The sequence below is a fragment of the Nelusetta ayraudi genome, unplaced genomic scaffold, assembly GCF_046127955.1.
Source record: "Nelusetta ayraudi isolate G7.1 ecotype Tasmania unplaced genomic scaffold, CSIRO-AGI_Nayr_v1 ptg000169l, whole genome shotgun sequence".
NCBI classification, from domain to species: domain Eukaryota; kingdom Metazoa; phylum Chordata; class Actinopteri; order Tetraodontiformes; family Monacanthidae; genus Nelusetta; species Nelusetta ayraudi.
The window spans coordinates 482,600-507,291 of NW_027466219.1; the positions used below are offsets into that span (position 1 = coordinate 482,600).

The 24,692-nt window shown below is 49.6% G+C and overlaps 1 protein-coding gene across 1 annotated transcript in view; it reads right to left on the reverse strand.

The window, feature by feature from the left end:
* igsf3 (immunoglobulin superfamily, member 3) overlaps positions 1-24,692 on the reverse strand; it is an 86,638-nt gene that overhangs the window by 14,190 nt on the left and 47,756 nt on the right. The window contains exons 3-6 of the mRNA XM_076014600.1: positions 19,661-20,080; positions 14,612-14,998; positions 11,188-11,595; positions 6,075-6,503 (exon numbers count right to left, since the gene is read on the reverse strand). Of these exons, the coding sequence (XP_075870715.1) occupies positions 6,075-6,503; positions 11,188-11,595; positions 14,612-14,998; positions 19,661-20,080 (1,644 nt within the window). The remainder of the gene's footprint in view (positions 1-6,074; positions 6,504-11,187; positions 11,596-14,611; positions 14,999-19,660; positions 20,081-24,692) is intronic.

Genomic DNA, 24,692 nt, shown 5'->3' on the forward strand with positions numbered 1-24,692 from the left:
ATGGCTGCCTGGGCCGCCTTTAGCGTTAGCATTAGCACAGCCACGGGTTAATCCACGGCCCGCGCCTCCAGAGCGTGTCAGGAGCGAGGGGTTTAGACACGCACGGTTCCCCCCCACGGCGAGCTGGAGGGACTCGGCCGCGGCTGCCTGCTTCTTGCCAGGCCGCTCGGACGCCGGGCGCGACATCCCCCCGAAAGAAAACATGTGAGCGCTTGGGACTCGGAGGTGGCAAACTCCAACCAACCCGCAAAGAAACCACGCAGGCTCCATCAGAGGCATTAAGGGATGGAGTTTCCAGCCCCTCCGCTGAACTCGGAGCCTCATTTCTATGCTAATGACTGTGATGTGTCGATGATCCCATTGTGTCAGAGGGATATTACCACTCCTCATTCCTTCCGCTTTTTCATCTTGCGGCATAATATCATTAAGACGAGGCTAATTACGGGGGATCTGAGCGCCGAGCGCCGGGCCCCCGGCCCCCGGACGCGTCCAGGGCGAAAGCGCACAAAAGAAGGGGGAAAAAAAAGAAGGCAGTCGGTCGTAAAGAACAACAGAGTCGCGCTGCAAATGGGTTCATCGATGAACACGGGAGCGCATAAAGGAGCTCGCAGAGACAACAGAGGGATAGAGAGAGAGAGAGCTGCGGTCATCAGCCAAGCACGGCCCCACCATCACCCACCACCTCCGCCACTGCGCACTGAGGACGAGCTCCGGCGGCTCGGCTCCCGTACCATTAGCCTCTGATTTACACTGGCCGCAGCGGCGCCGCGAGCAGCCCTGAGTTACGACTTCAATTACAGCACGGCGAGCGGCGGGAAACGCACGTGCACACGGCCGCACGCGCACGCAGGTGCTTAGGAAGGCAAGACAGAGGTTCTTATTGTGCCTGCAGAAAATCGAGGCCCCGTACAGGAAAAAAACCTGCCGCCAGTCGGTTCTCGCGAGGTGAGAGTCTGCCGTCTGACCTTGAACGCCTCAATCCGGCGCGATTAATCAAATGTCTCTCGCGAAATTATTTTCTGTCTCCTCCCTCCCTCCCCCGACCCTTCAGAGGCGTTCCATTTATCAGCCATTATGACGAAAGGGCAACGCGCGCGCCAGATTATTTGTAACATAAACAGCGAGGCGGGTGATAAGTCGCGCCGCAGCGCAGACGTAAAGGCCAACGCCGTCCCTATTATTCACGGGAGGCTAGCAGAGAGCGGAGCAGGTATTCGGAGGGGCGGCTGGTGAGAAATGTAAACATAATGGAGAGAATTAGGAGGAGGCGGAGCGGAAGCAGGGGATTATGAAATATTGAAAACTCACAAGAGTGAGAAAGGGACTGGGGGCGTGCGCGCGGGGGAAACATGTGGCTAAGTGCGAGCGGAGGAGGGGGGGAAGACATTAAAAGAGACTTATGGGTAGAGTGAGAACAGAGTGGAGAAAGGCAGAGATGGAAAAAAAAAAAAAAAAAAGACTGGCGCGACGGGCCGGGAACTAATGGAGATCGACGGCTCCCCTCCTGGGCTCCGACCGTCACCCATCTCCAATAGCTGCAGCGATAGCGACGCTATCAATGACGGCCGGTGCGGCGAGCGCTCGACCGGCTTGAAAGGAAGAAGAAGAAGAAATAGGAGGAGGAGGAGGAGAGAAAGGGAGACAGAGACGAGGCGGGACGGGACAAAAGTGGGAGGAAAGCAGGTGGCTGGAAGCAGAAAGGAAAGAAAAAAAAAAGATGGAAAAAAAAATGGGCCAAGAGAGAAAAGAAGGAAGAGCGAGGCGATGAAGGTAGAGCTCCAGTGTGTGCAGGAGGTAGCCAGCCAGTCGGGCAGGCAGGCAGGCAGGCAGGCAGTAGGTGTGTGGGAAGAGATGAGCAGGAAGTAAGTGGGACACCCCCCACCGCCACCACCCCCCCCCACCCTCCCCCCCTGCCTCCTCTCAATCAGCGCCATCATTTCAGCTCAGCCAATAACCAGACGCCTTTAATACCCCCCCCCCACGTTCCCCGTGCCAGGTGGGGGGGAGCGTGCACGCCCGCCGTGCGTGTGCGCACACTCCCAACGATGAGAAAATGGATTGAGGTCCCAAAACTATCATTAATCTAAACTCTGGTTCCATTAGGGAAGATTCTGTATAATTAGTTTTGTGTGTTTTCTTCCCGGAGTGTGTGCGTGGAGAGATGAGTGTGCGCGTGTGTGTGTGCAGTCGGAGTTATGAGTAGCCGATATTACATTGTGTCGTAGAGACTGAGGCTTCCCTGGTGATCTGCCATGCTGAACATGTGTTTGCCATTATTGCGTTTGAGAAAGAGAAAACTCAATCAGGTGCAATCTAATATTACTGAATGCAGGGCTCCTGCTCCTGCGCCTGTTTGTTGCCTGTGTGTGTGTGTGTGTGTGTGTGTGTGTGTGTGTGTGTGTGTGTGCGAGCGTGTTTTAGTGGGGATCCTCTGATGTGAGGGCTAATACTGACTCGCGTCCGACCAGAAGATGATTACACTCCTGCTCTGGGAGGAAACCCCAGTGTGTATCCATGTTCACCGCGCTCACACACACACACACACACACACACACACACACACACTGACAACCCACCAGCCTGCCTGTGTGTGTGTGTGTGTGTGCAGCAGCAGCAGCTCAGCGGTGGATAATACAACACCGCAGAGCTGCTGCATAAAGTTGCCCCCGCAAGGGACATTAAAATATTGAGCACGCGTGTGCGCGCGCAGATATGGTGGTGAACTCCTCTGATATGACCCTGGAGACCCCGGCAGCGTGCTGCTGCTAATGCAATCTGGAGCAGAATATGAGCCTGGGCTGGGCTACAGGCACCTCGCCGGTTTGACAAAAAAAAAAAAAAAAAAGTGACCGGCTGACTGCTTCTGTGTGGGTCCGGCTTTTATCTTCATCCAACTCTTTGCTGCTACTGATCTAAGATGCATGGATGTTGGATCAAGGGCAATTTCTGATCCCAGTTTTCACTTTCCGCTTTTGAAGTCTCCACAATAATTTAATGAGGAGCGTCACTGCACATTTGAAAGGCGTCTTATGTCGGGGGGAGGGGGCTACACACGCACATGCGCGCGTGCGCGTTCACACACGCTAGCAAAGTCTTTGAATGGGGAGGCAGAGGAGCGGGAGGCCGTGAGGGAAACCGAGGGGAAGCGTTTGGCGGCTGTGTCGCTGTGTATCACCGGTGAGTTCTGCAGAATGCGCCGCCAGCGTATGAGAGCACATCACAGGCATCCTGCAAGCTGGGGGCATTCATGCAGGAAAACGCACATGAGAACGCATGTGTGTGTGTGTGCAGAGAGACGCACAACACCGGCGAAGCAGCTCATACATATTGAGCAGCCACCTATGGAAATGTGATTTAAAGTTCCTCAATTATGAATCTGGTTGGATGCTGTGTTTGCTCACACCTCATTACGCACCCGCCTCACCCATCACTCACAGGACGCAGGAAACGTCCGGGGCCGCTGAGCCAGGTGCGGTTATGGTGGGAGAAAAACCCACATTGTGAAAAATTAATCACTGGTTTAGATGAAGGTCTGACAGCGCAAAAAAAAAAAAAAAGCAGCAAGGTCAGAATCGGAGGCCTTGTCCACACACCTCTGGGCATTTCATTTTTAATTCTTTAGGTTAAAAAGAAAACCCCTTTATGCACCAACAGTGCATCAATATAATCCTGTGCAATTAGAGCCGCATAAGCAGGATGTCAGCTGTGTCAAGCATTCACGCCGAGCCAGGAGGCGGCAATGATGCAAGGATACGTCAGGACGCAGCCAATTAGAGCGAGCTGAGACGCCAGCACAGACGACGTCACACTCGGTATAAAAAAATAATATAATAATTTATACGACTAAAAGACCGGAACTGAAAAATCTACAATAGAAACATTTTCTATGAATGGCATTTGAGGTCACAGTCGTCCTGTCACCCATTTAAAGGCATTTATTTTTGTATTGCGGTCTATGGGAAACAAAGTTTCAAGAAAATGACAACTGACTCCCCCTGGTCACATTGAAGAGGAAGTGCATATTTATCCACACGTATAAAAGTCATGTTTAGGTTGAAGGCTGAAACAAGCAGTATTGTACTAAAAAAACGTTGAGGTGAACCCTGAAAAAAACAAAAAAACCTTCCACCTGGACAGTTTCCTAAAAGCTCAGCTTCCCTTAAAACGCTGCGTCGAAAAAGCAAAGTTTATCAAAAAAAAAAAAAAAAAATCTATGCAGATGGGGCCGAGGGCCGAGCCGGGCTGCCGGGAAGATAAGTGCCCTTCCCCGAAGAGTGACGGCGCGGCTGCGCCCACAGATCGGCGCTCCATCTGAAGCCCATCGCATCGTCACTGTAACTGATGACATCAGCGAGGTGACTGATCGCTTCAGCTACGCAGACGCTGCCAGAAAAATGGAAGCGGAGGAAAAAGGATTTATCTCTCCCCCCCCCCCTTTTTCTTGCACAATCTCAGCGCGCGCAGTGAGAAGGATCCATTCATTTATTTATTTTCGGGCCCCGGTGAGGATAAAAAACTGCACATTCCAGCCGGCAGTAAACAGACCAGGCAATAAGTGGATTTCCACACAAACCCCCTCGAGGAGCGACTGGTGCCACGTGTTCTGCATGGATGGTCGAGGTCAGAGCTCTTTTCACTCGAGCAAATAAAGCAGTGTCATTGAGCCGGAGTGCCTCTGTGGAAGTCTGAGTGTGTGTGTGTGTGTGTGTGTGTGTGTGTGTGTGTGTGTGTGTGTGTGTGTGTGTGTGTGTGTATGTGTGTGCGAGCGCACACGTGTGCGCCGGCTGCTGTAACTGAATCAATATCGGCTGGTTCTGCACTGTACCGCTGATTGCGATTCACTAGCACGGCGCGCTAGCGCACTTTTAAAGTTGTATTGATCAGCACAGCCGTCGTCCGAGACACAGCGCCACACTTGACATCATTGAATCAGAGGCCGCGAGGGCGGCGGCGGCCGGCACACATACGACCAATGGGACGCCAATTAAAGTCCCAAACAGCTCCGCGCTGGGCCGTTTTACTGGGGGAAGATGAAGTGCTTGTCTTTTTTTTTTTCTCTTTACGGTGCAACTTCAAGTTCATCCCACTGAGAAAAAAAAAGAAAAAAGAAGAAGCCAAACTTGTACCTCGGTGCCGTTACGCCTTAAAAGTCAGGCCGTGTTTTTCCTTTTTTTTTTTTTCTTCTCATTTTCTTAATCAGGAGCCTCCGAGTTTTCCTCAGGCGCCTCCACCTGAGTGAATAAAGCACCCGACTCCTCAAGGACGCCAGTCTGGGCCGGATCGGGGGGTTGGGGGGGGCATTGTGTGTTTGTGTGTCATGGAGCGCTTGTTGTTTTTAGTCAGCCACTAATTGGGCCGCGTCTGACTGGTGCGTGCTGTGACTGTGTATGTGTGTGTGTGTGTGTGTGTGTGTGTGTGTGTGTGTGTGTGTGTGTGTGTGTGTGTGTGTGTGTGTGTGTGGAGCCCGGAGAGCCAATGAAGGTGGCAGAGTGACTTTATTACATCCGCTGAGAGAAAACGAAAAGGGAAAGAAAAAACAAAAGTTCAAGGGCAGACCACTGTCTGTCCTTCCATCCACCGTCTGCCTCCAATCCTTCCCCTTCTGCTCTCACTTCCTGTGGGATATTTAGCCGTCCTTCCAACGAGCCCCATTACGAGACCCCCACCCTGGCCTTTTTACCACACACACATACACAGAAACACACAGGCAGGCAGGCAGGCACGCACACTCTCTCTCTCTGTCTCTCTCTCTCTCCCTCTCTCTCTCTCTCTCTCATGAGAATCCAATTAGTGGCTAAACCAGGGACTAAGAGCAATTAGAGCTGCCAGAAATCCTCCAACTTCTGCAGAATCTACTGGTTGCGTAAACAGGGGCAGAGATTCACGGTGGCCACTGGTGCACCCCATAGTGGGAGGGGGCCGGGGGGGATAACAAATAAAAATAATGAGATTTCAGGTATCAACTTATTACCACTTCAGTGTGAGTCATGATCTCATCCTGTGGCTGTACCAAAGGAACATTTCTGGCTCCACCATCGTGCTTGAGTGTGTGTGTGTGGCCATTGCGCTCTCACCTGGCTGCAGCACGCTGATGCCCAGCAGGTTGGAGGTGCGGTTGGCCACGCGGCTCCAGGTGTTGTCGTAGTTCCTCCTCCACAGCACGGCCGTGCACTGGTACTTGCCAGCCTCCCGCCGCCCGGCCCGGGTCACCGACAGGCGGAAGTTGGTGTTGGAGTGCGAGCGGTCCACCGTGGTGCGGGTGCCCAGGCCCAGCAGCTGCTCCCCCCACTGCAGCGTGCCCTCCCGGGTGAAGGTCACCAGGTCCTTGAAGCCCCCGCGGCCCTCGTCGTCGTCGCCGCCGCCGACCGCCGGCATGAAGCGCCAGGTGACGGAGGTGGGCACGCGGGGGTTGTGGCGAGGCTTGACGATGCACAGGAGGTCGAAGGAGTTGCCGAAGGTGACGGAGGGCGTGCGGGACGAAGCCGACACCATGAAGGACGACTCTGGACGGTGGGAGCAGAGAGACAGCGGCCACGTTAGGAGACTTTTCCTATTTCGACTTGTGTGTAAGAGTAAAGATCAATCAATCAATCAATCAATAAAATTTTGTTTGTATAGCACCTTACAACAGCCAAGCACAAGAGTAAAACAGAGTAAAACATAATGAAAGCAATACTTGTAAGACATAGTTAAAACTAGGGCTGTCGAAGTTAAACGCGTTAACTCACAGAGCAGGGTAACAAATTTACAATTCATTTGCGATTAATCGCGAGTTAACCAAGAACATTATGTGATTAATCACGATTAAAAGTTTTTATCGACTGACAGCCCTCGTTAAAACACAAAATTACCACGAATGCGCAATTATAAAACGAGAATAAAATGCAAAGTAATTAAAACACAAATGTAAAACCAATAAGCAGCAGTCCAGTCAGTGGCTTTGTCTAAAATGAATGAATGAGTTTTAAACTGAGCCTCAACAACTGTGAGTTCAGTGACAGCTTGTCACTGAACTGGAAGAGAGTTCCACAGCTTACGGCCCAGAACGGCAAATGTCAGGTCTCCAAACTTTTCATACTTGTGTGATCAGAGGAGTGCAGAGTCCTGACTGGACGGTGAACAGTGATCAGTCCGCAAAGGCAGGCCGGGGCCAAAAGACAAACTGGAGGATTTTGAACACCACTCTGCACCGCACCAGAAGACGGCACATTAAAAGCACCACAAAAAAAGTCTGTTTCCCCAAAGCTCAAAACCCAGGAGTGATAATTAAATAAAACGGCAAGGAGAAAACTTTTCCTTCTAAAGTAATTCCACCTATAGATTCAAAGCCCTAATGGCAAAAATATACAGATGGTATTTACTTTTAAAAAGGCATTACGACCTGAGCAAAGCATTTCTCAGTCTCCAAAAGAATTTCCCTATATCATTACGGAAGGGAAAAAAAACAAAAAACTGGAGTGCAATTTAGCTTATGGATGTGCATGTGTTTGTTTGTGTGCAAGCAGGGAGGCTTTTTTTTTCCCCTTCTCCTTCTTCTTCTTCTTTTCTTTCCCGTTCCGAGAGCGCGCCTCAGAAAATGATGCAAGAGCGAAATCCCGGGGGGCAGATTTCCTCTAAGCGTGGATGTTCGATCCACGCCCAGCTCCTTGCCAAGTTCAAACTACCCTCATTAGGCTAAAGAACGACTCGCCCTCCGCGCGTATATAATTGCCAAGGTGCATCTGCACCGCCAGAAAAACCAGAGAATCCGGGTGGGTGGGTGGGAGAGTAAATAATGATCAATTCCATTTTTTCTTCTTCTCCTTCTTCTTCTTCTTCTTCTTCGCTGCTCTTTAATAAACCCAGTCCCGCCTGCGCTTATTTCACGGCGTTTCAATAGATTTGACTAATGGAAAAAAAACCCACACATGTAAGGTCGAGTCCAGCTGGAGTGCAGTCAGATGAATGCACTTCCTTGAGACGAAGAATATTTCTCCATTACGCTCTTGTCAACAGCAGACCCCCCCCCCCAACCCCACACCACCCCCTCCATCTTTGGTGTCCTTCAGGCCGAGTAATCAATGGCTTTCCATGCAGACGTGGCTACCGCTGGGTTCAGCCGCTGGGGGCCATAATTCTCTAATAGACAATCACTCTCTCTCACCCATCTCTCATCTCCCCGCACCCATCCATCCATCCATTCATCCACCTCTCTCTCTCTCTCTCTCGCCGTGTTCCTGACTCACTGACAGAATGAAAAAAAGATGATTTCATGCCGATTTATTTTTTCAGACAGCTCCCCTCTCCTCTCTTCTCTCCGCCTCCCCATTCTTTTCACACGCGCCAGTCAACGTTATTATTAAGTTAGCTTGCTCTCCTTCGGCCTCTCGCTTCCCCACGCCGGCTCGCGGCCTCAGACATCCTGAGGGCGCTTTAATCCAATCAGCCGGAAATGAGAGCCTCCGCTGCACACCTCTGTCTTGGGCAGGAAGAAAGGGAGAAAAACCTCCGTCCCCCCCCACCCCCAGAGGAGATCCTTCTCCCGTTGCCCTCCGGCTCTTGTCAGTGGGCATAAAGAGTCCATAATGGAGTAAACCGTGAAGTAAATTAAGGCACACTGACCATCTAATATCTCCGACGCAGGTCAACGGGAAGGGCCGAGCCGGCCGCAGAGGGAAACACGACATTGCTTTGCTTCTATTTACTGGGTGCACAGGAGTAAAGAATTGGACGCTAGCAGAGGGGAAAACGAGAAAAGAAAAAACAGTAATAAAGTTCCTCGTCTGCATGGCGGCTTTTAAGGTCAAATTGAAGTGCAGTTGGAAGTGATGCAAACTAAGTCTGAGAGGGAGAAGAAAAAAGAAAAAAACACTTGATGAGGTGAAAACAGACCGAGCGTCACACAACAACACACACTCGGTGGAGAAACCTTTGATCAGCCGCTGTGAAGGACAGGGTGAGTCGATGCCGAGCGGCACGACTGATGAGAGACGGGCAGCCGCGGACTTCTCCTCCACCTCCACCCTTCATTTGCATAATGCGTCCTTCCTCCTCAAAACCAAACGTTTTGCCCCCAACTTAACAAATGGCCACTTAAAAACTGACAACTGCTCTCTGCAGCGCCGCCGCTGAGACTTAATCCTGCCCGACTTTTGGGCCGGATGTATGCGCGTTTGTGTACGTGCGCGCGTGCAAGCCAAGCGTGCGCTACCCCGCCGGCTCCTCGCTGCTACGCTCCAGCGGTTTCCTCCTCCTCAGCCCGCGTCCAGGATGTGGAGCTTAACTCGGCGCTGACAGAGGAGACCCGCAGACTGCAGAGCACGTTGCAGCTGCTTCTGCCACGCTAATAATTCTGGCTAACGACTCGTTCGAAAGAACCACGTTTTTCTAGTGAACCAACTGAACGGCGTCACTTCCTGAACTGATTCGTTCCTTTCTCAGTTCAGTTTAGCTCTACAGCAAGCGTCACGCTTCTCTCGCAGTAACCGAGTGAGAATGGGTAACAACAGTTTCATTAGCTGCATTTCTATTACAGTTTTTCGCAAAATAAAAGCAATCATTTCGACAAAGTACAATTGCGATTTCAATTGAAGGGTGTGAAGCACATAGGCAGTAATTCTCGTAAAATCTCGTCCCGCGAGAATTCTCGTGTTATTCGTAATTACGTCTGCTTTCGTGTGTTTGTCGTCGTTTTGCGCAACTCAAGGGCTAATAGAAACGCAGCTAATGGTCGCCGTAGCAATTCCGGCATACATGTGGATCATGAGCCGTGTTGTTGCTGCGCATTGCAAAGAGTCCCTGTGAAGCTACTGAGCAGTGCTGCCGCTAATTGTCAATTTTATGAAACAACAACTGATTGAGCTCTTCTCTGAATCTGTCATTGTGAATTAGACAGATTTAAAACTACACAAATACTATGATATCAACAAACCCAAAGAGTGTGTGTGTGTTTGTGTGTGTGTGTGTGTTGCATTATCGCATCTGAAAATTCACGGCATGACTTGCAAATAATTGTTTGGTGAACAAATCTTTTGAACAAATCTTTTTAGTGAACTGATTCTATTGATTCGGTGCAGTCAAATAAACATCAATACTGGCTAATCGCACAGTTGCGTGAGCGCTTGTCTGTGTGTGTGTGTGTGTGTGTGTGTGTGTGTGTGTGTGTGTGTGTGTCTGCGTCGCGGTGGCGCGGGTAGCGACGCGTGGCGTGGCGTGCGGCGCGAGTCCGTCTGCTTGTGTGTTTGTCATAATAGCTTGTTGCCCGGAGCGGTGCATGAATAAACCATGGTGAGCTCAACTATGTTGTGGCTGCACCATTCATCAGCGTTTTGGCATACTATAACCCAGCGCGCGTGTGTGTGTGCGTCTGTGTTTGTGTGCGTTTGCGTCATCGTGCGTCTCTCTGTCTTTTGAGTTGTTGATACGAGACGGCGCGAGATGCTGTCTGCTATCTTCCTGCACGCAGCGGCAGCCTTTGATGCGTCCGCACGCACGACATAAATAGTATAAATGTTTAATGCAAACAACTGATTCAGACTCGGCGCGGTTCTGTCTGAGCCTGGCGCTGGTAATAATACAGGGCGGGGGGGCGAGGGTTACTCTTCATCCGCGTGCCTGAACCGATGGAGCGAACGCGTAACGAGCAGCCGCAGACACAGCTGACTGGAAAATAGCACAAGAGAGCAAAGCGGGGGGGAAAAAAAGAGAAGGAAAAAAGTGAAAACAGAGGCTTGTTGTTATGTCTTAACCTTTGGGGCTTATTATCGGTTTATGTTGTTTGGCGCAGACGAGCAGATGCACCGATTTCATGTTGACAAGACGAGAAAGATCCAAAATAAAAGCTGCCGGGTGTTGTGAGAACGAGTGCAACCTGCAAGGTAAGTTTTTTTCCCCAAAAGAAAATTTGGATTAATTTGTTTATTCCTGCATCTGAAGCTTGCGATGAATATGTATGTTTAGTATCTGTGCCATATTTTAAGATAGGGTGAATTGTACACTGCATATCATTAGCCTTTAAATGATTTCCTTCTTTAACAAGATGAAGTACGTAAGAATACTGCAGCCGAAATATGAACAAATCAGCCGGTATGAATTATAATTGCAGATTTTTTTTTTCTTTTCTTCAAGAAGCACATTTACATTTCTTGGCGTGCGGCTGGTGGTATTAAAACAGTACAGGAGGCGCATTATGGGGCCGCGGCCACTCACCGACGGTCTTCACCGTGACGCCCTTGGCCGCCGACTTCTCTGCGATCTTCTCCCAGCTCAGCTCCGCTTCGCCGCCCGTGCGGAGCCACTCGGTGGCCGTGCAGCGGTACTGGCCCTCGTCGCCCGCCACGGCGTTGTACAGGGACAGCGAGAAGGCGTCGGCCCGCGCTCTCTCCACGCGCACCTCGCCGTAGCTGGAGCGCTCCCTGTAGGCCGGGCTGTGCCACACCGTGCCGTCCCGGTCCAGCGAGGCCACTTCCTGCGGTGGCCCGCTGGCCTGCTTGTCCGACCAGTACCAGGCGACCGTCAGGGGGCCCGCGGCGGCATAGACGGAGCAGGTCAGCTGGATGACGTCGCCCTCCAGGACCTCGGAGGAGTTGCTGGACACGGCCACCGTGATGTTGCTCTCTGGGCGGGGAGGAGACAAGAGAGTCAGTCAAAAAGCACGACAGGAATCTCTCACTTTCTCTAAGACAGTGTTGGAAAGATTACTTTTTTTTTTTTTTTTTATGTCATTGGTTCCAATTACAAGTTACCCTATTGAAAATGTAATGCTAGTGTGACTATTTCAATTACTTTATCAAAGTCCATCCATCCATTTTCAATACCCGCCCACTTTGTGCACTCAGGGTTGCGGGCACTTTATCAAAGTAGTGTCACAACAGTGTAATTACGCTTGATTACATCTTGATCAAATTTTTTTCAAACTGTTTTTCAAAAATGTTCTCAACTGTTTAGAACCTGACTGTGTTCAGCTTCCAGCAGCACTCAAAACAGCATGTGAGATCTTGAGATTCGACTCAGACGTTTTGGAGGTCGACCGCATCTTGACGGCAGGCAAATGTTCTTCGCATTGGACAATTAAATTTGCAGCCTTTTCTGATATCTGCGAAAAATATTTTTTGATACTTCCGGCACCCGAACGCGTTTTTAAACGATATTGCTGTTGCTGCTGATTCGAAATTGCTTCGTCTACTCTCCAGACGGAGACAATTCAACCGGCAGGCGAGAGGTAGGGGGCGCTGCGATTCCAGAATTGACCTGAGAACCAATCAGAAGCATCAGACTAGTATCAAACTTTTGTCTGTGCTTGTTACTAAGCTGGTGCAGAAAACCATGCAAAGCAACAAAAATTTAATTGTTAAACAGAAAACCTTTTTTGTGAAAAATTGGTCAGATGTAATGAAAATTGTATAATCATAAACAATTCCACAAGTAACTGTAATCTAATTACATTTTTTCCCCCCAGTAATACGTCTGATTAGAATCATCCTTATTTTGTAATGAAATTACATAACAATGTTACACATGACTAACTGCTGTTGGAAAACTGAACGAACAGCAAGTCATCGTGCATCTGTGCACCTTTAAAAGCAAAGACCAGGCTGCGGTCGGTGTCTCGAACCCCGAGGGTTCATGATGCCCCCCCCCCACCTGCGACACCACACAAGTCCACACCAGTCCACAAGGAAGAGGCAGAGAGGACTCGGATCACAGGGCTTCAGAAGAAGGACGGCGATAAAAGCCTTCGCCGGCTGCTCTCGCTCTCTTTCTATTCACCCCCCCTCGACTTTCGCTCCTCTCTCGTCGCCTCCACGTCCATCAAAACATCTCCGAGCTCTGATTGACCCACAAAAACCCCCGGTTTGGGTCTGCAGGGGTCAGGCCCGCCGTCTTGTAGAAGGTTTTGGGGGGGGGGGGGGGGCTGGGCGTGGCTTAGGGTTTTCCTTTTTTTTTTTTTCATCTCCTCCCCTCAGTCCACACTCCGCTGCTCCGCTTTCCGCTTGCCAGCCCAGCTAACAAGCATGCGCGCTCTCTCTGTGAATATGGAATAAACCTGCTGCTCTCTTCTATCACACTCAAATGAACAAAGAGTCAAAACTTTCCTCCTTTTCTCATCTCTTCCGAATGTCTTTGTAACATCTCCATTTTTTTTTACCCCACCCTCCCCCTCGACACCGCCAGATGCAAGGGGGGGGAGAATTCTTGGATGTTCAGACAAGTAGAAACACTTTTCCTCTTACAAAACTGGGTTGTGGATGGCGCTACTTTGCTTTAACTTTACCTTGTCGGCTTGTTTTATCCTGGCTTTTTTCCCCCTCCCCCTCTCAAGTTTTCCTTCCTCTCTGTTTCTGGAACAACAGAATGCTTTTTACTCCAATTACCGGGCCCCCACCCCTCCTCCTCCCAGCCTCTCCTACCCTTGTGAGCTTGTCCTCTCCGTCCGTGTGATGGAGATTCGTCGTGGCGTGCGGCCGCTCCCTCTTCTTTCTCTCCCCGTCGGGGAGGTAAATTCATCCATCAACACTGATTTGTCAGGAGCGTTTACCTCTGTTTTCCCTCCCTCCGCTGTCACCTCCGCACACCTCCGACTCGTCAACTTTGACCTCGCGTCGCACCCCATTACTTGCTTTGGTCCAATCCCGGCAATTACAGTGATGAGGCACATCTTTTAACATCCGCCTGTGCCTGCCTTTGTGTGTGTGTGTGTGTGTGTGTGTGTGTGTGTGTGTGCTGGTAACAGGAAAGAGCCGCACAAGGACAGCGGGTGCGCGCGGCCACCAAACAGGCCACGGCTGCTGTATTTCACAGGCCTTTTCCTCCAATAACTGCGGCCATTATGCTGTGTAAACCCTATAAACATCCTTTATGGGGCATTACGCTCCTTTGTTGGGAAAACAGAGCCTTCCTTCCAGGGAGCTCCCCTGGGGCCGGCTGCAGGCTCAGGGCCATTGTTTTCGGGCTGATTTAGCAGCGGTCAGGGTGAAGGTACAGAGCCAGCTGCTGGAGGACTCTGCGCATATTATTATATTTCATTATGCTGGGAAGAGAGGGAAGGAGGAGAGAACAGCTGACTCTGCAGAGAGATCCGGCAGTGATGGAGCCGCAGACGGAAGACGGACACGAGCGAAACTGGCAAAAGGGAGCTTTTTTTTTTCTCTCCCAGCAATCCAGCCGGGCCGACAAGATTTGGAGTCTTGCACGAGTCAGATTTCACATTTCACGGCCGTGGAGTCGTCTGCTGCCCCCCCCGCCATTATCCAACCACCATAGGTCCCCCCAACCACCTCCATCCCTCCTTCCCAGCACAGACCGGGAGGGAATCAGCGAAGAGCCGTAATGCCGCATCACCAAATCCACTCGAACAGAAAATACGTCGTGAACAACAGCGGCCTCATCCTGTTTTTCCCCCCCATGCCCTCGCACTCAGAGATAACAACACTATCTCATATAGGCCACCTTGGTGGGAGACAGACGGAGGTAGGGAGCGAGGGAGGGCAGACAGAGAGACGGAGGGGAAGGAAGCACAGCGCGACAGCCCCCATCCTGCCTACATGAAGATAAAGCCGCTATTACGGCAAAAGCTCAACGCTCTCGGCACAATGGAGGACGGAGGACGGCGAGAGGCGCGCGATTCACTCACTGAGCGGCTGCACGGTGATCTGGACGTTGCGCGACCTCTTGCTGCGGTCGATGAAGTCCCCCGTGGGCGTCTTCTCGCGCTCCGTCACGCGGCAGATGTACTTGCCGGCATCGTCGGGCTGCAGGCGCTGCAGCTTGAGCAGGTGCACGTTGGGGCTCTCCTTGCGCACGGTCATGAGGCCGGCGGCCTCGCGCGCCACGTAGTCGGCTCCCAAGACAGGCACGGCACTGGGGCCCACCACAGCCACCGGTGAGCTGCTGAAGACCCACGACACCGAGAAGAAGCGCTCCGGAACGTTCTGGGCCTCGATGGTGCAGCGCAGCTCCAGCGGCTCACCGGCCGTGAAGGACCGTCGGTCCGTGCTCACCTGGATGCTGAAGTCACGATCTGAAGAGGGAGGAAGAGAGAGAGAGAGAGAGAGAGAGAGAGAGAAGAAGAAAGAGGAAGTTTGAATTGTGGCTTTGGAATGAATAAAAGTTTTACAGCATTAGGAAAACCAAAGTTTTAGAGAGTGGTGCTTCATTCAAGGGATTCGTGGAGAGAATTTAATTCTAGAAAGTAAAAAAAGCACAAAGCCTCTGAATAAAAAAAAACCTGAGGAATTCAATATAACAGCTTAAGTGGAAGAGGCAGGAGAGGTAGATATCTCCGAAAAAGAACAAAAAAACAAACAAACAATTATTTTCATTCCCACAGATGACGTATTTTCGCCCACGAAAACGAGACCTTTTAAATACATGCCACGAATGTGACGCGTCTTCTTAATAGTGACAGCCGACGTTCTCGCCGGGGACCTGGAGTGACAAGACGGAGGCGGCAGGTGAAAGGAGCCCGGGGTTGTAAATGGTCACGGTTGAGTGGGGTTGAAAAAAAAAAAAAAAACATCAGTCAGCCACTGAAGAAGGTGGAAGGAGGAAAACGATGATGAAGCCCGAGGTCGCGCGGTGCACTGACGAGGTCGTCTTTCAGAGTAACCCTGCTCCCTCTATCTCTCTCTAGGAGGAGGAGTAACAGAAGGAGAAGGAGGATGAGGAAAATGAAGAGGAGGAGAAGGAGAAGAAGCAAACGAAGAAGAAGAAGAAGAAGAAGAAGAAGAAGAAGAAGAAGAAGGAGAAGAAGATGATTTTGATTTTGATTTTTGAAAAATAACATTTATTTGCCGCTCTCATTTCCATTCAATCAATCAAACTACATCAATAAATAAATAAATAAATAAATAATTTTCTTGTTGTTTTTTTACACAAGAAGAAGAAGAAGAAGAAGAAGAAGCTCCCTCCCTACGTCTAATTAAAATCCTCCTCAGCAGTCAGACGGCGCTCTCTCCGCCTCCTAAGCCGCGGCAGACAAAGTAAACGCCGGCCGGGCGGCGCTGCAGCCGCGTCACCGTCTGCCAGGCCGGCGCATGCGCGGGCGTGTTTGCGCAAGCTTGTGTGCTCAGTTTTATTTGTTGTATTAATTTGCTCGGGATAAACAACGGAACGCATCAGAAAAACGGGCGCCGCGCCACGCCGCCCCCCCCCCCCCCCCCCCCAGCATGGCGGAAGCCTCGAGCCGCAATTACAAAGACTTTAAACAGGCTTCCTGAGAAAACACACTCGTGTGGAAGAGTTCAAAGGCAGCCCTCGGTGCAGAGCTTGTTACGGCGCCGAGCATTGTGGGGTTTTTTTTGGGGGGGTGGAGGGGCGGGGACGTAGTGTACACATAAAACTTCCTTTAAATTAGAACTTTCTGCATTCACAGCGCTTCCTGCTTTGGTTTCTGTCTTTTTCTCTCTGTCATAATCAAATATTTGCCATTACATACTTGAAATAACACAAAAATGCAATTAAATCACTTCAGTACTCAGTAAATAGCGAGTGTCCTCCACCACCCACGAAACAGCAGCCCATGCTAACGATTTTCTCACATGCAAATCCGAGATACACTTGATTCAATTTCACAGCAGCAAAATCTATACCAGTGTTCAGGGAGAGCGGTGGAGATGAGCCATGCATGACTGCACCGTTACATAAACTCCTCACGTCCCGTCTGCAATAAAGCTGCTCAAAGCACAATAGAGTGGAAATGAAGGATGATTGAGATGTTAAACGTTGGAGTGTTTTTTTTGTTGGAGTTTTTGTTTGTTCTTCTGTTAGTTACACAACCAGTCAAAAGTTTGGTATCTTACCACACTGCAGATAGATACTGAAGACATCAAATATATGAGCAAGATATATGTAAATACGCAGCATAGAAAAGTTAAATAACTCTAAATATGCTTTTAATGAAAGGTGGCTATTTTGAAGAATTTAATTATTTAACGTGTTTGACTTATTTTATACTTTTATTGTTTCCTACATAATTCCATGTGTGTTCATACGTAGTTTTGATGCCTTTGATGTCAACAGTCATGAGAATGAAAGAAAAGACATTAAATTCAAAGGGTGGGTCCAAACTGTTGACTGCTAGTGTACGTTGCTATGGACAGGACTGACTGTACTGTTTATTGTCCTTTGGGACTTATAAAGTGACCTGAATTACAATTTTACATACAGAAAAATAACAATAAAAAACAATGAAAGTTTTACCTCCATGATGATGAGGAATCTTCTGAAGTATTCATTTTTCCTTAATCTTTTGTGTGAATTTATAATCAAAATGTTTCCCACTTTCCAATCGTGCCTCTTGCTGTGGTTTTTGTCTTATTGATGACGTACAAGTTTTGAATCTTCAGTTTCTACCTTGTGGCACATGTGTGGTGCTACTCATCACATTCGCCACCTCTTGACTAAAGACATCGGCCTACGCAGCATCCTCTTCATCAACCTCTCACATGCGTAGTCGACTAATGCCTAATGAATCAGCATCACGTCCTGGGCAAACTTGGACACTTGTCGTAGGTTGCAAAGGACAGAGTCCCGCAGATGTGTGAAGGGGCAGAAAAGGCCTGGAGCTCCACCGGATGGGGAAATGGAGATGAAAGATAAAACCCTGACGTTCTCTGACAAGAATAACCGTCACCGCAGGGGCGAGGAGCTCCATTACGTCTGTGTTTTACATTCGCAGCTTCACAAGCGGGGATGATGCTTGGAAACCAGCCCTGTGGTGTCAGTGTTTAGAGCTAATTAGGAGGGGGAAAAACACAAAGGCACAGACACAGAATTAAAGGAGATGTGGACAGAGAGATGTAGCAGAGGGAGGGATGGAGAGAGGGAGGGATGGCAGAGGAGGAAATGCAAAGATGAGATATGACTGCGGTGAGGACGGAGGGGAGGGAGAAAGTGAGAGAAGCGAGAGTGAAAGGTGCATTAGGATTCCGTCCGCGGCTCCAAGCTCCGCTCGGATGCCGAGGCTGGGGGTGATTAGTTAGTGACGGGGCCGTCTCCAGGCCCACTCCATCTTTTATAATAAGAGCCTAATGGAGGAGTGGGCTCGCGCCTCTCTCGTCTAAATTTCCCTCCGCCAGCCGCTTCCCCTCCGTCAGGCGCAGGTGAGACATCAAACACATGCGGCCGAGCCTCTGGGCTCTGCCGGCGCTGCCCCTCGCTTCTGCCGTAAATAAGTACAAAGGCAGAAATCTGAATGAATCTGACACGCACACACAGTGCAATCACACCCAAGCACTGTGCGCCGCCGCATTCTGTCTGTGTCATGCAACAATGCCGCCATCCATTATAGATCAGAGAGCAGGCAGGCGGCGACACGGCCGCTCAGAAGGAGCTCTTTGTGCCTCTTGTTGTCGTCTCTCCGGAGTCGCGGCGACTCGTCTGACAAACCTGCTTTGTGACTGACCCCCACCAAAATAAAACCGACTTTTCGTCCGCCCAGTGGTCAGGACTGATGGAACGCGGTAATGGAGGAGACGATTTCAGGCTGTTTTCACCGACGCGGGACGTCCTCGGCTTCCTCGACTTCGGAGAGAATCTTTATGGATGTTTAATTTTATTCCGTTTTTATTTTTATTGTTGCTGAGTATGAGTATGGCTGTATCTGTTGTGTCTGTATATCTATTCATCTGTTACAGTAAACGGCTGTATCTGCTGTACCTATATCTATATATCTATCCATCTACTATAGCATTTTTCTGATATTTTATATTTAATTTAGCCTTAAAATGATTAACATATTTGAGGCCAGGGGTAGGACGAGATAAGTTTTTACTTTTTCCTACCAACTGTTTGCTTGACTTTGTTTTTATTTCCTGTTAATTTTGTCCTTTTGTCCATTTATATTTTGTATTTTTTTGTTATTGTTGTTTACATGTTTGAAATAAATAAATAAATAAATACATAAATAAATAAATGAATGAATTATGATTGGGAGGTTGTGTGGGGGGGTCAGGTCGGGCGAGATGTTCCCGGAGTTGTAAAGATGCCTTTGTTTCCGACCCGTCGACTCCCGAGGTCGGCGCCGTGTTAGATGATTATCGCGCAGCCTCCGCCGTCAATCAGGCCCTCACTCATCTCATCGGCTCCTCTCCGCCCACACAAAACCGCAAGCCACTTGAAACTTTCTCAAGCCCCTCCTCCCTGCCTCCCATCAGAAAAACCCCCCTTCTTCAAAGTTGGCAACCACACTGCGCCCGCCATTGTTTCTCCCACAAAAAAAAAAAAATGAAATCGGACACAAACCGCACTGGCGCTCGCGTTGCCAAGGAGGAGCGTCACTCCCCCCCACATCCCTCCCCCTCCCCCCACACAGGCCTCTGATCTCCCCGCCACCTGTTCCCTGGGAGATTACACATGTGGGAGCCGTCGGCCTGCCGTGTCAGACAGCCGGTGCTGCTTCCGGCCCGTCGCAACATCCAACGCGCTCGTGCCGCTGCCCCGTTTAACTGCCACGCGCACACGCACGCGCGTGCGCACAGACGCAGGTCTGTGGAGGTTTCGCTAAGCTCCTTTTTAGCTCGCTAATGAGCTTATTGCCTGATAGTGATCAGCAATCGCAAGGAAGTCAGCCCTGCGTGCACGTCTCGTCTGTCTTGGAGGCGGCAGGGGGAAGTCCAGAGTCCACCATCCTCTCACCCACACACACACACACACACACACACACATTTTTTTTTTAACTCACCAGTTGGCTGGATGCGGAGCTGCGTCTTGTCGCTCTGCTTGCGCGTCATGGTGAACCAGCTTCCGTCCGGGTCCTGGATCCACTCGGCCGCCTGGCAGTACAGAAGGCCCTGGTCCATGGGCTGCAGCTTGTGGATGGTCAGCCTGTAGGCCGTGGCGCTGGTCTTGTCCAACCTGAGGTCCCCCGCCGACATCCTCTGCCGGTACGGACCCCCCGAGCGCAGGACAAAGTCCCTGGAGAGGGTGACCAGCTCCTGCGGCGGGGCGGCCGCGTCCTCCGGGGAGCGCAGGTACCAGCCCACCGATAAGTGCGTGTGCTGCACGGTGGTCCGGGACACCTCGCAGGTGAGCTGCAGCATGTCGCCTTCCACCTTGGAGAGAGTCTGGGCCGGCGCTGATACCGACAGCGTGTCGGCAATGACTGCAGGAGGAAGACGGAGAAGAAGGAGAGGGAGAAGAAAATTAGGCCTGGAAAGAACGCCGGAGTCCGTTTGAGAAGTAATTTCCGAAAATATCCTTCAAAACCTTCCAGCGATTCGCCAAGACTGCTCGGCATTGCTGCCACTGGTAAAAAAATCGCAGTAAAGTGGAGTTTTTGGGTTTATGTTTTCTATTGTGGAATCCGTTAGAGGAGGAGGAAGAAGAAAAACAAGCATTGTGCTGTAAGTTGTTTGTAAAAATCTGATTTACGCGAGGAGGAAGATGATAATAGAGGTGACTGACCTCTATTTCTTGTTCCATACATGACTTCTGTATGATCTCAAGCTGTTAATGACATTTTTTTGACACTATGTATATATATATATATATATATATATATACATACATACATACATATATAAATTTATATACAGTATTTGTGTGTGCGTGTGTGTATCTGTATGTATTTATGTGTGTGCGTAGGCGTGTTTTAAAACTACTACTGCTTTTATTTCAATCCTTTGCATTTGTAATCACATTTTTTTTAAAAACAACAACTATTGTGGTATTTGCCATGTTTTCATTTTTTTGCTCGTTGCTCTTTGTTTTATGGAGAAAAGAAAATTGTGCTTGTAATCCTTTTGTATGCGAGCCACTTTTGATACGGTTTGCTTGTAATAAAAAAAAATAAAAAAAAAGTATTTCTGCTCAAACCAGCCCCCACACTGGGCATCCTGCGGCAGCGCTCGCTCCCTCTCCCCAGGGCTTTCAGACGTCTTTTTTGATCGCGCGTGCTAAATATATAAACCTTCCGTTCGAGGACGGCTGCGGCAATTTCACCTGAGACACCTCCTCTCCGCGCCGTGCGCTCGAGAACAAAGGGACGGATTGCGCACACCTCGAGACGGACGGCTGAGGAGAGCGGAGATGAGAGACGGGGACGGTCGGGCACGCAGAAGTGACGGAGACGTCGGGGGTGAGATCATTTAGAAAAGCACGCTGGAAACGCTGCACACGTGTACCAAAATGAACGTGTGGAGCTTTTAAAGGGAAGGGTTATTATTGGATAGGAGACTTCGGTATATACCGTATATAAGGGGATCAACCACAGATTCCAAAACAATTGGGCAACTAATGGTGACAAACAAAAATGGAACAATCCAGGAAACTCCGTGTTCACGCTACATTTTGCCGCTATTGTATTCAATCGCCTGACACTTATGTCGTGACCTCGGCTGGCGTGCGTCGTCGAACAATGCGTGCATACATGCCCACGCTTATGTAGCCATCGCCCGGGGGAAACAGAACGTACAGACGACGGCGCTGTTCAGGACGGACGGCAGCCGGTGCCGCCGGTGAAAAGAGCCGGTGGCATTGAAGGGAGGAGAAAGACGCCTGGATGCGACTGAGCCCTCCATAGAAAAGATGGAAAATGTAAGTGCTTTGTGTGGGTTAATACCCATGGAGTGCTTTGTCAAGATGTTTGGCTGCTCCACCGCTCCAGGGATCGCGATTGTGAGGGGAACAAAATCAGCTTGTTTGAGGTCTGTTCCGTCTCTCTCTCTCTCGCTCTCTCCGTCGGTCACCTGCGCCACGCTGGGATTCCGTCGCAGCGACTCCAGGAGGCGCCTCCACTGACCCAGAACTGGCAAACTTGGCCCAACAGATGGAACGTTTCCCTTTATATTTATTTAATTTTTAAAAAACTAGCTCATATATCCATCTGGTAAAGAGCCCAAAAGGAAATGTTTGGAAAGTGGGGAGGCACGAGTTGAAAGGCAGTTGGGCGAAACATATGTCTCATTCAGGATTTTCTACCAGCGAACCAGCTCCAGGCTTCCTGTGGATGCCAGAGGCAACGCTAGGGCTGCGCTAATTGCGCCACGGCGAGCCCGTGCGCACGGCGCGGCGTTTGACGTAACTCCTGCCAGCAGGCAATAAAGAACAAGCACGTTGGCCACCCAGAAGAGCCTTGATTGATGTTTTTATGTTCTTTTAATGTGAAAACTCCATCCAGGGCCGGACATAACTGCCGCTCCTGCAGCATCCTCACTAATCTCATTAGCAGCTGTTGTTTAGACCTCGCGGAGGCCTCTTCCTCCTCGTCCCTCTCTGTGGGTGCTAACAGCCACTTTTCTTTATTTGAGAAGGAAGCTGATAGGATGTGGGATCAAATTAAATTTTAACATTAATCAAAAAAAAAGAAAAACGACAAAAACAGAGGCTGGCAAGATGACTGGTAAATCTTTCATAGTCGAAATTACAACAATCCATCTGCTCAGGGCTGCTAGTCCTAAGAAAAGATAACAAATTAAATTTCATATACTATATGTTACATGAGTTATATAACTCATGGTGTTCTGGGGGAAAAAAAAAAAAAATAAGATTCCAGATTCTGCACAGATACTGAATTTGCCAGATTCTCTAGGTGGACATCCAGGTGAAGAGGCTTCACTTTGTTTCCAGAAACCATTTCAAGTATGGACGCACACAGACTACAACATGTTCGCTGCAGCGCGTGTGTGTGTGTGTGTGTGCGCTTGCCAGTGCTCAAGGGCCAGTGTGCAAAAACATGAGTAAAATTGAGAGCTGGGGATTGCAAGAACAGAGAAAGAGACACCACTAATGAAATGAAACAAACGGGCGGAACAAAGGCAGCGAGATCTGAGGGAAAAAAGATGGAGGAGGCGGAGGAGGGAAGCTTGACATCTGGTTACTGGAGTTTAACAAGACACTCAAAGGAAGAAAGCGTTGATAAAACAGCCGTGGCAGGAGAGGAAGGGGAGTAATCGGGAGGGTCAGGCACAGCGGCGCTCTGACGGGACGCGGCGCTCGGGAAGACGAACACCGCCGCTGCGAAAAACGCTGGCCGCTCTCCGACCGCGGCATGCATCCTCATTAATTACGACGTGCGTCTCCTCTGGTCAACCTCAGCAAAGCGCACACGCCCGGAGACTCGTCAGGAGGACAGCGAGGGACACAGATGGTCGTCGCGGGGACGCCACTTGTTTCCCGAGATGACTCAACACGCCGGCGTTAGCAGGCGCTTATCTGTGTTTACGTTCCAGCTGTTCTCTCTCTGTTCCAACTGCCGGGCGATAACTATGCCTCTTTTTGTTTTTCTTACCGCACGTGCGCTTCGGCGGAATCGTGACGTGATCACATGTATTTTAGCCGTCGCCTCGACTGATGAGCGATCCAATCAAATGAAAGTATAGGCGGGCGAGGCAAGTTCCTGCCTAACGAGGCTTAACTGAGATGGAGTTCATTATTTTGTTTTGAGCGGCGTGACAAGATAATCATCATCATCGTGTAAGTCTGGGACAGACAGACAGACGCTCCTTTTTTAAGCCTATTTATGGTATGAGTGAGCAGACCTATGAATGTTTATGTATGACTGGGGTTTAACTTTTACTTTAACGATAGATAGATAGATAGATAGATAGATAGATATCACCTCTTCTCAGTCCATAGTAAACAACATGTGACAGGCAGCCTCTCAGGTAGGATTTTTACCATGGCGGTGCACTCACACTACAACCTGCCATCGCCATAGCAACCCTCCTTTACGATGCTGAAGGCCTCTGAGAGCGGGTGGCAGCAACAGCACCCCCGGTGGCCGACACGTTAAATCGCTCGTTAAATTCTCCGCCACTGGCAGAGTGGAATAAATAAATAAATAAATAATTAAAAAAAAAAACAGAGTTCGACTCGTCCGACTGATCACAATCCCCAGACATGGTCCCGTTCCTGCCGACGGAAGCCAATCGGATCGCACCGGCCAATCTCAACATCCCCTCCGGAGGGTCGAGCCGAGGTTGTAAACACACCAAGATCCTCCAACAGTCCCAGTGACCTCAATCTGGGGAGGATTAGGAGCAGCGTGAGATGGCATTGGCACACGAACACACTCAAACCTTTTCACCACTCGGGAGCCACACGCACGCCGATCGGCGTCGTTTACCTTCGCGACGCTGACCCGCCTGCCTCGGCGGTGTCGGATATGGGAGGGATTTAGGAGGCAAGAAGGCATGAGCAGAAAATTATACGTAGCGCTAATCATTTTATTGCTGCTTTATGATGAGATGAAACAGAAAGGAAAGCATTATTCTGCTGTTTAAGTGGGTGTTGAAATGCTTGCACTGTGCAAACTCACCCACAGCTTCCACAAAATTCCAGATAAATGAAAGAATTTTCAATTTTGATGCCCACATCTCATTCTTTAAATACCTCATTTGTCTTCTGGTGTGTGTGGTATTCTTAAAACACAAAGCACATACACCTTGAGGAAAAAAATGAAGGCCTTTAGGACAACAGCCCTGCAGCAGCATGTTTTTTAACTTTGGTGTTGCCGAAGGATCACGAGCGAACACTGAAAATTCTTCCCGACTATGAATGCCACACAGTTTTCACGCCTCTGATGATGAAATTTGACAGAATAACTTTAATTTCCCGAAGCAAAAAAATGTCAATGCAATCAAGCTGGTTGTAAAATGTCTTCATTTTGTCTATTCACTTCTATAATAACCTATACATGAGCCCCAGTGCCACCTTTTGGGAGCCAGTTTTTACTGACATGAAATGCACAAATAAATAAATAACTGAGGACATGC